At 49.4% G+C, this 13,177-nt stretch overlaps 1 protein-coding gene across 1 annotated transcript in view; it reads left to right on the forward strand.

Moving 5' to 3' along the window:
- Nucleotides 1–87: 87 nt before the first annotated feature.
- The window catches only part of pex14 (peroxisomal biogenesis factor 14), a 195,791-nt gene continuing 182,701 nt past the window's right edge, over nucleotides 88–13,177 (forward strand). The window contains exon 1 of the mRNA XM_041206601.1: nucleotides 88–202. Within this exon, the coding sequence (XP_041062535.1) occupies nucleotides 170–202 (33 nt within the window). The 5' untranslated portion in view covers nucleotides 88–169. The remainder of the gene's footprint in view (nucleotides 203–13,177) is intronic.

The raw sequence follows: 13,177 nt of genomic DNA on the forward strand, positions 1-13,177 counted from the left end.
AATTAATTTTAGATTAAAATTAGGATTTGGAACAGGTCCATACGATAATATTTTTGAAAAAACATTTTGATGGTAATGGTGTTTGAGGTGATCTGTGATCTATTTGACGTGCTTGGCGCGGGAAGCTGGCAGGTGTTGTATCTGTGATCGACTGGTCGAGGCTGTAAAGATGGCTTCCTTTGAGCAGGCGGAGCCGCGCCAGGTAAGCAGCCTGTTGGTGGCCGGCCTCCGGGGCCCCTTTACTCCCTCAGCCGGCGGCGGTTACACCAACGGCCGCTTTTATGGGCCGGGAGCTGCTGATCCCCACCGTGGGGAGAGCTGCGCTGACCCCGCCGGCGCTGGACGGACACTCCGGGCCGGTCCCAGACTTGGGGGGGTGGGGGAAAGCATCAACCCCGCCCGGCAAGGTCACCCTCCGCTTCCCCTCCCCTCGACCTCCCCCAACTGATGGGAATGTCCAGGTGCCCGCAGACCGACAGTGGGAGGCACAGCACCAACCCCCAATCTCCCTCCCTTCCCCACGCCCCCCCAATCTCCCTCCCTTCCCCACGCCCCCCCAATCTCCCTCCCTTCCCCACGCCCCCCCCAATCTCCCTCCCTTCCCCACGCCCCCCAATCTCCCTCCCTTCCCCACGCCCCCCCCAATCTCCCTCCCTTCCCCACGCCCCCCCAATCTCCCTCCCTTCCCCACGCCCCCCCCAATCTCCCTCCCTTCCCCACGCCCCCCCAATCTCCCTCCCTTCCCCACGCCCCCCCAATCTCCCTCCCTTCCCCACGCCCCCCCAATCTCCCTCCCTTCCCCACCCCCCCGCAATCTCCCTCCCTTCCCCACCCCCCCTCAATCTCCCTCCCTTCCCCACGCCCCCCCCAATCTCCCTCCCTTCCCCACGCCCCCCCAATCTCCCTCCCTTCCCCACCCCCCCCAATCTCCCTCCCTTCCCCACCCCCCCCGCAATCTCCCTCCCTTCCCCACGCCCCCCCAATCTCCCTCCCTTCCCCACGCCCCCCCAATCTCCCTCCCTTCCCCACGCCCCCCCAATCTCCCTCCCTTCCCCACGCCCCCCCAATCTCCCTCCCTTCCCCACGCCCCCCCAATCTCCCTCCCTTCCCCACGCCCCCCCAATCTCCCTCCCTTCCCCACGCCCCCGCAATCTCCCTCCCTTCCCCACGCCCCCCCAATCTCCCTCCCTTCCCCACGCCCCCCCAATCTCCCTCCCTTCCCCACGCCCCCCCAATCTCCCTCCCTTCCCCACGCCCCCCCAATCTCCCTCCCTTCCCCACGCCCCCCCAATCTCCCTCCCTTCCCCACGCCCCCCCAATCTCCCTCCCTTCCCCACGCCCCCCCAATCTCCCTCCCTTCCCCACGCCCCCCCAATCTCCCTCCCTTCCCCACGCCCCCCCAATCTCCCTCCCTTCCCCACGCCCCCCCAATCTCCCTCCCTTCCCCACCCCCCCGCAATCTCCCTCCCTTCCCCACGCCCCCCCCCAATCTCCCTCCCTTCCCCACGCCCCCCCCCAATCTCCCTCCCTTCCCCACGCCCCCCCCAAACTCCCTCCCTTCCCCACGCCCCCCCCAATCTCCCTCCCTTCCCCACGCCCCCCCCAATCTCCCTCCCTTCCCCACGCCCCCCCCAAACTCCCTCCCTTCCCCACGCCCCCCCAATCTCCCTCCCTTCCCCACCTCCCCGCAATCTCCCTCCCTTCCCCACCTCCCCGCAATCTCCCTCCCTTCCCCACGCCCCCCCAATCTCCCTCCCTTCCCCACGCCCCCTCAATCTCCCTCCCTTCCCCACGCCCCCCCAATCTCCCTCCCTTCCCCACGCCCCCCCAATCTCCCTCCCTTCCCCACCCCCCCCAATCTCCCTCCCTTCCCCACCCCCCCGCAATCTCCCTCCCTTCCCCACGCCCCCCCAATCTCCCTCCCTTCCCCACCTCCCCGCAATCTCCCTCCCTTCCCCACCTCCCCGCAATCTCCCTCCCTTCCCCACCTCCCCGCAATCTCCCTCCCTTCCCCACGCCCCCCCAATCTCCCTCCCTTCCCCACGCCCCCCCAATCTCCCTCCCTTCCCCACGCCCCCCCAATCTCCCTCCCTTCCCCACGCCCCCCCAATCTCCCTCCCTTCCCCACCCCCCCCAATCTCCCTCCCTTCCCCACGCCCCCCCAATCTCCCTCCCTTCCCCACGCCCCCCCCAATCTCCCTCCCTTCCCCACCCCCCCGCAATCTCCCTCCCTTCCCCACGCCCCCCCAATCTCCCTCCCTTCCCCACGCCCCCCCAATCTCCCTCCCTTCCCCACCTCCCCGCAATCTCCCTCCCTTCCCTACCTCCCCCCCAATCTCCCTCCCTTCCCCACGCCCCCCCAATCTCCCTCCCTTCCCCACGCCCCCCCAATCTCCCTCCCTTCCCCACGCCCCCCCAATCTCCCTCCCTTCCCCACGCCCCCCCAATCTCCCTCCCTTCCCCACGCCCCCCCCAATCTCCCTCCCTTCCCCACCCCCCCGCAATCTCCCTCCCTTCCCCACCCCCCCCAATCTCCCTCCCTTCCCCACCCCCCCGCAATCTCCCTCCCTTCCCCACGCCCCCCCAATCTCCCTCCCTTCCCCACCTCCCCGCAATCTCCCTCCCTTCCCCACCTCCCCGCAATCTCCCTCCCTTCCCCATGCCCCCCCAATCTCCCTCCCTTCCCCACGCCCCCCCAATCTCCCTCCCTTCCCCACGCCCCCCCAATCTCCCTCCCTTCCCCACCTCCCCGCAATCTCCCTCCCTACTCCACCTCCCCGCAATCTCCCTCCCTTCCCCACGCCCCCCCAATCTCCCTCCCTTCCCCATGCCCCCCCAATCTCCCTCCCTTCCCCACGCCCCCCAATCTCCCTCCCTTCCCCACGCCCCCCAATCTCCCTCCCTTCCCCACGCCCCCCAATCTCCCTCCCTTCCCCACCTCCCCGCAATCTCCCTCCCTTCCCCACGCCCCCCCAATCTCCCTCCCTTCCCCACGCCCCCCCAATCTCCCTCCCTTCCCCACGCCCCCCAATCTCCCTCCCTTCCCCACGCCCCCCAATCTCCCTCCCTTCCCCACGCCCCCCAATCTCCCTCCCTTCCCCACGCCCCCCCAATCTCCCTCCCTTCCCACGCCCCCCCCAATCTCCCTCCCTTCCCCACGCCCCCCCCAATCTCCCTCCCTTCCCCACGCCCCCCCCAATCTCCCTCCCTTCCCCACGCCCCCCCCAAACTCCCTCCCTTCCCCACGCCCCCCCAAACTCCCTCCCTTCCCCACGCCCCCCCAAACTCCCTCCCTTCCCCACGTCCCCCCAATCTCCCTCCCTTCCCCACGCCCCCCCATCTCCCTTCCCCACGCCCCCCCATCTCCCTTCCCCACGCCCCCCCATCTCCCTTCCCCACCCCCCCAATCTCCCTCCCTTCCCCACGCCTCCCCAATCTCCCTCCCTTCCCCACCCCCCTAATCTCCCTCCCTTCCCCATGCCCCCCCACAATCTCCCTCCCTTCCCCACCCCCCCAATCTCCCTCCCTTCCCCACCCCCCCGCAATCTCCCTCCCTTCCCCACCCCCCCGCAATCTCCCTCCCTTCCCCACCCCCCCGCAATCTCCCTCCCTTCCCCACCCCCCCGCAATCTCCCTCCCTTCCCCAAACCCCCCCCAATCTCCCTCCCTTCCCCATCTCCCTCCCTTCCCCACCCCCCCATCTCCCTCCCTTCCCCACCCCCCCATCTCCCTCCCTTCCCCACCCCCCCATCTCCCTCCCTCCCCCACCCCCCAATCTCCCTCCCTTCCCCACCCCCCCAATCTCCCTCCCTTCCCCACCCCCCCAATCTCCCTCCCTTCCCCACCCCCCCAATCTCCCTCCCTTCCCCACGCCCCCAACCTCCCTATCTCACCCCGCCAATCTCCCTTCCTTCCCCATCCCCTAATCTTTATTTCCTCCCCCCATCTCCTCCGATCCCCCCCATTCTCCCCCTCCCCCAGATTCCGTGTGCCCCCCCCCCCCCCCCCCCCCCCCCCCAGATTCCACCCCACACCCCCAAAGGACTATTCTCCCACCACCCCCCCATTCCCCTGGGGTCTCCCATCTCACCCCCCCTCCCCCCGATCTCCTTTCTCATCCCTCCCCCCGGTCTCCCATCTCAGCCTCCCCCAGTCTCTCCTTCCCCCATCCCTGCCCCCGCCCTGTCTGTCTACCTGCCTCTTCCTGTGTGTCTCCCCCCCACCCCACCCAAGTTTTCCTCTCCCTCTTTCCGCCAGTGTGTCTCCCCTATACTCCTGCTCTTGGTCCTCCTCCACTAGTTGGGAATTTGATCCAAATCAGTAGATTATTTTTGTCCACTTTGAGAAACGTCAGCATCAAGATACTGTAATTGCTTTTCACTCCCAGAGATACTGTCAGAACAGTCTGTTGTCTTCTACATTGAAAAAAGGCAATTGTATTAATATTGCATTTTTTTTTTGCGGGGAGGGGGGGGCGTGAGGGGGTGACCTGTGTAGTATTTATTATGCTTCATTTCATCTCAATCTCAATGCTATTAGAGGATTGTAAGGTACATGAATACGATTATTACAAATGAGTTTATTTGGGTTGAAATTTGTTTTTTTTCTCTATTACTCTAAAAGATTAGGCAGGATAAACACATGAGATAACGTGCAATGCTTGATGTTTTTAAAAATTTACTGTTAGCCTTTGATCTTGTTTCTAATGCCCTTTTCTCACTATTTGTTTTTGTTTTGCTAAGATGTTTGTCATACTTGTAATTATGCCTTTACCTGTGTACTATTAATATTTTTCTCTCAGCTGATTTATTGTTCAGTTTGCATTTACAAACAATGGTTGTACTACAGTCTTGGTCTGGATGTGGCCATGTGTTGTTGAGTACCCATAGTGTCAAACTGAGTTTCTAAATTACAAAAGCAAAATGTTGGAAGACTGAGATAAAAACCAGAAAATGCTGGAAACACTCAGCAGGTCAGGCAGCTTCTGACCGAGTTCTAAATCTTCCAGTTCTGGTGAAAGGCCATTGACCTGAGCATTTAGCTTTGATTCTTTGTCCACAATTGCTGCCTGACCTGCTTAGCGTTTCCAACATTTTCTGTTTTTAGTTTCAGAATATATGTGCAGGGCTGTGGGGAAAAGGTGGGCAATGTGAGACTAAGCTGTGTTGGTCTTACAGAGGGCCAATAAGACCGCCTCCTGTGCTCCTGATTCTGTGTTACAAACAAGAGCACCTTGAAGCATGTTGTTTCGTCTTGGGTCAATGATTGGTTGTAAATTTCTCCAATTCACTTGTGGTTTTGCACTTCAACTCAGACCCTTTAGATCAGATTTGCTTGTAAATCATCCCTAAAGATTTCCTAGTGTTCTCTAAATTGTTGATTATACTAAGTAATTAACAGTATTTCCTGCTTTAGTGTTACAAGCAAAGTGGAATCATTTGAGAATCCAATTTTTTGTAGTTATTTTTTAGGGAAGAGGAAATCATTCAGGAAAATTCAGGTATAAGTTATTGTGATTGTTTGAAATTTGGTACTGTTTGTCCTGACGAGTGTAAGATGAAAAGCATCAGCCACACATCTCTCTTCAGCAATATTCAGGCTCTGTATTACTAAGCGCCAGTTTATAATCAGGGAAGTTTTAAGGAATGATAACTCATGTTTAGTTCATGTGCCAATTCTTACTCTTTCCTACATGTCACCAGAAAGGCATCTTCAACTCTGAAACATGAAGTTTAATGAGTGATTTACCTTCTGTGTTGCTTTCTTCTTGGTATTTCATGTTTTGCTTCTTATTGGGCTTTAGACTCAGTTTGGACTGCAGTCAGAATCTATTCGTTGGTGCCACTTGCATGGTCTTGATTTTTTAAGAAATATATTCAGAGACAATACTTTGAAACCCCAGGGCCTGCATCTGGGTCTGTCTCTGACTTGTACACTGCAGCCTCGCGAGCACTCTGTGGAAAAACATCTGGAGTTGGTGATGCTGGCTGTATTTATATAGACCTTAATCCTGGAACCTGGCATCATTCTTCTTCTTGGCTATTATACAGATATATTTATAATGAGCAGATGTAATTCTTGTTTTCTTCACTTCGGATTAACCTTGTTCCATCACTTTTTTTTGATCGCTTTAAAGTTCTTTAATAAATTTAAGTAACTCAGTGCAGTTTATTTCTTTTTATGAGCTATTGAAATAGGGCAGGTTTGGAAATTGAACTTTTACACATCAGACTTTAAAAGCAAACATGTTTTTTAGAATTTTGCTCGTGTGGTTCTAACTGGGAAATTGGAGTTCATTTCATGTGTGCCTTATGTTTTTTGTACTTTTATGATTGTTTCATAATGGGTCTGTAAGAGAAATTAGTTACTAGCTCAAATTGCAATCCTCCAAAGGTTACATTGGTAACATTTAGATTCTAAGGAGTCCAATAAATTTTCAGTAGTTTTCAGTTAAATGGAGCACTGTTCTCTGGTGCATTTCATTTTTGCATTTGTCATGATAAGCCAGTGTTATTCTTACAGTTTTTGTACAATTGAGCAAGGAGTTTCGTAGCTTAACCTCAAACTGACCTAATGCTGGAAGTGGCTTACTTCAATGCACAAGGTTAAACAGTTATTTTAGCTAGCAATAAACTCGTGTATCATCTGTGCCTATTGTGCCTTGTCCTAGAAAATCCATGGGCTGTTGGGACCATTGTCTCTATTTTAAGAGAAGTACTATTAGCCTTGTTTTAGATCAGTCGTTGAATAAATAATCTTCTAAAGCAGCCATATTTCTTTTGGGTTTTTTGTTTGCATATAACATGCACTGTGTATTGTAAAAGGAGTTTGAAACACTGCATTTTATGCAATCTAGAGCTGTACACAAAACAAAGGTGAACCTCAACGGTGTTTTGATATATGAAAAATCTGTAGGAGATCTGGATGTGTCACGGTTTTCTCCCTGCACTTGTTGTTGGCATGCCCCTGTGGTATCTGCTGTAGCAAATTAGAGTATGTCAAGACTGGCTTCCCATGGCACAATGTGAACACATTCCTGTGATATCTGCTGTAGTCGATTGTAGTACCAATATGTCAAGGCCTCCATGGCACAGCAAGTGTGAATCCATTTGCAGGTACATGATGAGATCCTTACAACAACTTACATTGCATGACATTAGAATGTACAGCACAGTAACAGGCTGTTCCACCCAGCTGGATCATGCATCACATGAACGGCCTTCTGCCTCTTTTCACCTAATCTTGACGCAGACTTTTACTTTAGTACTGCTGATAAAAGGCATCTTGTCGAAGCTTTTCATCTTGCGCTCATCAGGACATTCACAAGGATACCAATGTCAGGGGAAGCAACAACTTTATACTGTATGAGAAGAGGGAGTGAGTGCTGATTGGTTGGCAAGTGGTAGAGGCATTGCCATTGAGAATGCACCATTTAATGGTGACTGACAGTTAACTGCCAAGTATTGTTTGAAGTTTTAAACCAGGCAGCTTGATTCTGGTCAAGGCATTGCTCTCTCTCTCTCTCCGACAAAATGTCTTTTATCAACAATACTCAAGTTCTGTGCTGACAAATAATTACAAGCTTTTACCTTCATATGTTTATCCAGCTTCCCCTTTAAATGCAACTGTTATTTGGCTCAATTACTCTTTGTAGAGGTGATTGCCACATTCTTGCTACTCTGGGTAAAGAAGCTTCTTCTGAATACCCTATTGCATTTATTATTATGGTCCTGATTATTGGTCTCCCCACAAGTGAAAACATCTTTACATCGATCCCATCAAATATTTTCATAATCTTAAAAACCTTTATCAGGTCACCCCTCAGCCTCCCCCATCTGCTCGATCCTTCCTGATTGGTGTATACTCTCTTTTGGTATCAGCCTTGTAAATCCTTTTTCACCTCCAGAGCCTCTATATCCTTTTGAAAATAGGAATTAAGAGTGGTCTAATCAAGGTTCTATACAAGTTTACGGCATGGATTCAGTTGGACAAAGAAAAAGCCTCATTGTTATGATCCCTGTAGAGTGATGACTTTTAAAACTAAATTTGAACTTCCAATATCTGCAGCACTATTGTGGGACTGCGATGATTAGCCTCTAACAACCTCAACCGTCTTCCTTTGTGTTAGGTATGACTCCAGTCAGTGAAGAGTTTTCCCTCTGATTCTCATTGACTCCAGTTTTGTTGGGTCTCCTCAATGCCACACTTGGTCAAATGCTTCCTTGTAGTCAAGGGCAGTCACTCTCATCTTCCCCCTTGAGTTTAGTTCTGGTCCATATTTGGTCCAAGGCTGCAATGTGGTCAGGAGCTGAGTGGCCTGGGTGAAACCCAAACTGAGCGTCAGAAGCAAGTGCCGCTTGATAGCACTGTTGACGACACCTTCCATCACTTGGTTGTTGATGGAGAGTGGACTGATGGGTGGTAACTAGCCAGATTGGATCCTTTTTTTTGTGGACAAGGCACACCCATTTTTCCACATCACTGGGTTGATGCCAGTGTTGTAACTGTACTTGAACAGCTGTTGTTAGAGTTAGTAAATTACTGAGGCATATCTGAAAGGCTGAATTGATTACCAGTCAAATAAATGATATTAGTTCTGGCTTACTGGCCAGACCAAACATTATGTGTGGCTATCATACTATTATTTTAAAAAGGGTTGAGACACAAACCTGGAAAGTATATGTAATAAAATTTGGCACAAATATGGAAAGCCATTCCTCAGTTATGTTTCGATTAATTGGAAAGATGGGTGAAAGGACCCTGGTCTTACCAACTATAGCTGTACTCTCTAGAATTTAAGGGTATGATGGAATCTGTGATTTCAGAGTTTGTGTTTTTTGAGGTAGACCCTAACTGGAAACAGGAAGGAAACAAACAGATTTGGATGCCAAAACTTCTGGGCAGACAAACTGTTTGAGTCTACCTAAAGGGATGCAGAGCCACCCAAGCTGTGTAGTTTGAGTCCAGTGGTGCAGTATAGGTGTGCTGAAGAAGCCGGAGTCCAGATCCAAAAGTGGAGAAAGTTGCTGCAGATGTTTCTGTGGCATCAAGGAGCCCTAGCAAAACTGGAGTCAGTGGGAATCGGGGGAAAACTCTCAGCTGGCTGGAGTCATATCCAGCACAAAGGAAGATGGTTATGGTTGTTGGAGGTCAATCATCTTACTTCCAGGGCATCATTGCAAGATACCTAGTGTCCTCAGGCCCAACGATCTTCAGCTGCTTCATCAACGACCTTCCTTCCATCATAAGGTCAGAAGTGGGGATGTTCGCTGACGATTGCACAATGTTCAGCACCATTCGCAACTCCTCAGGTACTGAAGCAGTCCATGCCCAAATGCAGCAAGATCTGGACGATATCCAGGCTTGGGTTGACAAGTAACATTCGTGCCACACAAGTGCCAGGCGATGACCATCTCCAACAAGAGAGAATCTAACCATCGCTCCTTGATGTTCAATGGCATTACCATCACTGAATCCCTCACAATCAACATCTTGGGAGTTACCATTGACCAGAAACTGAACTGGACTAGCACATAAATACTGTGGCTACAAGAGTAGGTCAGAGACTAGGAATGGAAATGATGGGCTGAAGGGCCTGTTTCTGTGTTGTATAACTCTAACTCTGAATCCTACGGTAACTTACCTCCTGACTCCCCAAAGACTGTACCGTCTACACGGCGCATCTCAGGAATGTGATAGAATATAGTCCACATGTATAGATAAGTGCATCTCCAACAACACTCAAGAAGCTTGACGACATCCTGGACAAAGCAGCCCGCCTCATTGGCACCCATTCAGCAAACAATCACTCCTTCCACCAACAAAAGAGTGGCAGCAGTGTGTACCATCTAAAAGATGAACTGCATAAACTCACCAAGGCTCCTTTGGCAGCACCTTACAACCCACGACTGCTAATATCTAGAAGGACAAAGGTGGCAGATAGATGGGAACACCACCACATGCAAGTTCCCCTCCAAGTCACTCACCATCCTGACTTGGAACTATATCGCCGTTCCATCACTGTCGCTGGTTCAAAATCCTGGAACTCCCTCCCTAACAGTACTGGGTGTACCTACACCACAGGGACTGCAGCAGTTCAGCCCCACTACCTCGAGGGCAACTAGGGATGGGCAATTAAAGCTGACCTAGCTAGTGATGCCCACATCCCATAAATGAATTTTAAAAAAAAAAGGATCTATGCCTTCCAGACCAAGTTCTGCAGATGTGCACCATGTTTTGCTGAAGGCTGTGCCCAGGGAACTCTGTGCGCTGGTGTCAGTTGGGGATCAGACTATATCCTGGAAGAACATGAGCTGAAATTCTTTGAAGAAGCCAACGTTTTGAAGGACTTTGTGACTGAGTTTAATAACCCTTGTGCTGTGTGGACTGTTGTGCCAATTCATAAGCCCTGTCTTAGTTGTATCTGCCATTTAATGTGTAATTTATAATCCATAATTGACTGCAATTTGCCTGTTAATTTGTGTTGATTCTGGATGTTCGAGTATAGATGGTTAGCTAAGATAGTATTTAGTGTTTGCTTTGTTTGATTCATGTATAGTAAAAATTCTTCTTGAGTATTGCTGAGAAAGACATGCTGACTAAGTTTTTCATCCTGCACTCATTAGGACAGATGCAAGAATGTCAAATTTCAAAGGGAACAACAACTTTTACTAAATGAGAAAAGGTGCTGATTGGTTGACAAGTTGACTCAACACGGAGAATGCACCAAGGAGCTATTGTCCCCCATGCTTTTGTTTAATCCAAAAAAGTGCATTGCTTGCTGCTCCCTTTGAAATTTGGCATTCTTGCGTCTGTCTTGAGTGCAAGACGAAAAGTTTTGCTAACAAGTCTCTTTTTCAAAATCCCGTCTGTCTTTAAATCGTGGAATGTTGTGGTTTCATTGTTTTAGTAAATAACTGGGATTTCTGATTTAAAAAAAAATTTGCCTGTCTTTACTGAGATTGAAATGGTGGAAATAAGGTATATAGGAACTATTTGTTTTGACAGAGGAGTCTCGGATTATGAGATTCGATGCTAGATAAACTAATTTTTAAATCTGAGATTGATTATTGTTAACCAAAGGTATGAAGGGATATGGGCCTCCTGTTCCTATGGTCATATATCATCCTGCTACAGGGAAATAAGTAATAAACAGAGTTTAACAGGTCAATTATAAATGTCTATATCATCTATGATGGTGCTGTCAAACTATTGTCCATGGGATAAATCTTGAGAGTGCTGATGTAAATTGATCCTCGTGCTCAATCACATCATAAGCAGTGTGCTTTACGACTAGCTTGCAAAAGGAAAAGATTTAAGACTAAAATAAAAGCAAAATATTGTGGATGCTGGAGATCTGAAATAAAAACAGCTGGAAAAACTCAGGTCTGACAGCATCTGTTCTGAAGAAGAGTCACGTTGGTCTTAACGTTAACTCTGTTTCTCTCTCCACAGATGCTGCCAGACCTGTTGAGTTTTTCCAGCATTTTGCTTTTTATTATTAAGGATTTCAAACTATTTTGGGGAAGTGGGCATGGGGATTCTTCATGAAGTGCATTGTGTATAAGAATGAAGAATACAGATGTTATCAGCAGCATTGACAATGTATGCAACACACGCCTATGGCAGGCGGTAAGAGTGGGAGAGATTCCTGGTCAGCTATGGGGTGGAAAGGATGTTAGAGCCTCTACCATCACTATCTGTAGCTCCAGACTACAACATGCATTTAAAAGCGCATGTTGCCAGAACAACCTGGACTTCCCGAGTGAATTGTAACACACCATCACCGCCAACAGAGAAGAAATCTTCCAAGTTGCAGTTTACAAGTACAGAAACAGACTGAGAGCAAAGCAGCTTATTTCAAATCTGCTTGGTGACCTGAATTGATGTTTGGCGCCACCATGCGATGCACATGAACTGTGTACATTTTGTTCCCTAAAGTGCAATCTCTAAAACACAGCTTATCTGTTGGGGAGACCTGTGATTGGATTTCTATCAGTCGAATATAATTTGTGGATTTTTCTATAATTGAAAACTTACTAGCATTTTTTTTTGTTGCTTTTATATGTGTTTATAAAAAATGTTTTCTGCAAAGATAGCATTGTTTTTCTTTTGAGTGACAAGCACCATCTTTTCAAAGCTAAGACGGAGGTCATCATGGCAGACAGCCTGCCCATGTGAAAAAGTTGGGTGCCATTTCTTCAGAACACTCCGCCTTCTTGTTAATACAACGTTTTTTTTTTGCATGATCCAGGCTGATTCATAAGCACCAAAGCTGCAGAAGAGTTAGAAGTGGAAATAAAATAACCTTTCAAAACTTTTTTTTTCTGTTTATTACACTTAATTTTTGAAATGCAAAATTCACCTTCATTTTTCTCTAATTTAGAAAGAATAAAGATTTGGGACAAAGTCATTTTGACAAAATGACTGAATATTCATTTAGGACATTTAGGCCTGGTGGTATCTGGAGGAGAAAAATTGGCTACCTTTTTGGGTCAGATCCTTAATCCAGAGTTGCCACTCTCAACTCTTTCAGCTACTGCTGGAGATGTTCTTTTTCTTTGTCTGTTTGCAGGATGTGGGGGTGTTGCTGGTATTGTGAAAGTGTATTGAGCCACTTTTGTGAACCGCTGCAGTCTATGTGGATTATTGTTCTGTGGGAGTGGTTTTTGATACAATTAACTGGCTTGCTAGGCCATTTCAGAGGGCAGTAAAGAGTCAACCTCACAGGCCGGACTGGGTAAAGATGGCAGATTTCCTTCTCTAAAGGATATTGGTGGATCAGATGGTTTTTTTTTTTAACAGCAACCCGGTGGTTACTTGGTAACCATTACTGATTTTTTAAAAAAATTCTTTCATGGGATGTGGGTGTTGCTTGTAAGGCCAGCATTTGTTGGCTGTCCCTCATTGCCTTTGAACTGAGGGCAGCAAAGAATCAGCCACATTGCTGTGGGTCTGGAGTTACATATAGGCCAGACCAGGTAAGGATGGAAGATTTCCTTCCCTAAGGGACATTAGTGAACCAGACAGGTTTTTGCAACAACCAACGCTAGATTTATAGTCATCATTACTGAGATTAGCTTTACTTCCAGACTTATTAATTAGATTTCCATTCCCTTAGTTGCCATGGTTGGATTTGAGCTCGTGTCTCTGGGTCATTAGTCCTGGCCTCTGAATT

This window comes from Carcharodon carcharias, chromosome 15 (genome assembly GCF_017639515.1).
Source record: "Carcharodon carcharias isolate sCarCar2 chromosome 15, sCarCar2.pri, whole genome shotgun sequence".
Taxonomy (NCBI): domain Eukaryota; kingdom Metazoa; phylum Chordata; class Chondrichthyes; order Lamniformes; family Lamnidae; genus Carcharodon; species Carcharodon carcharias.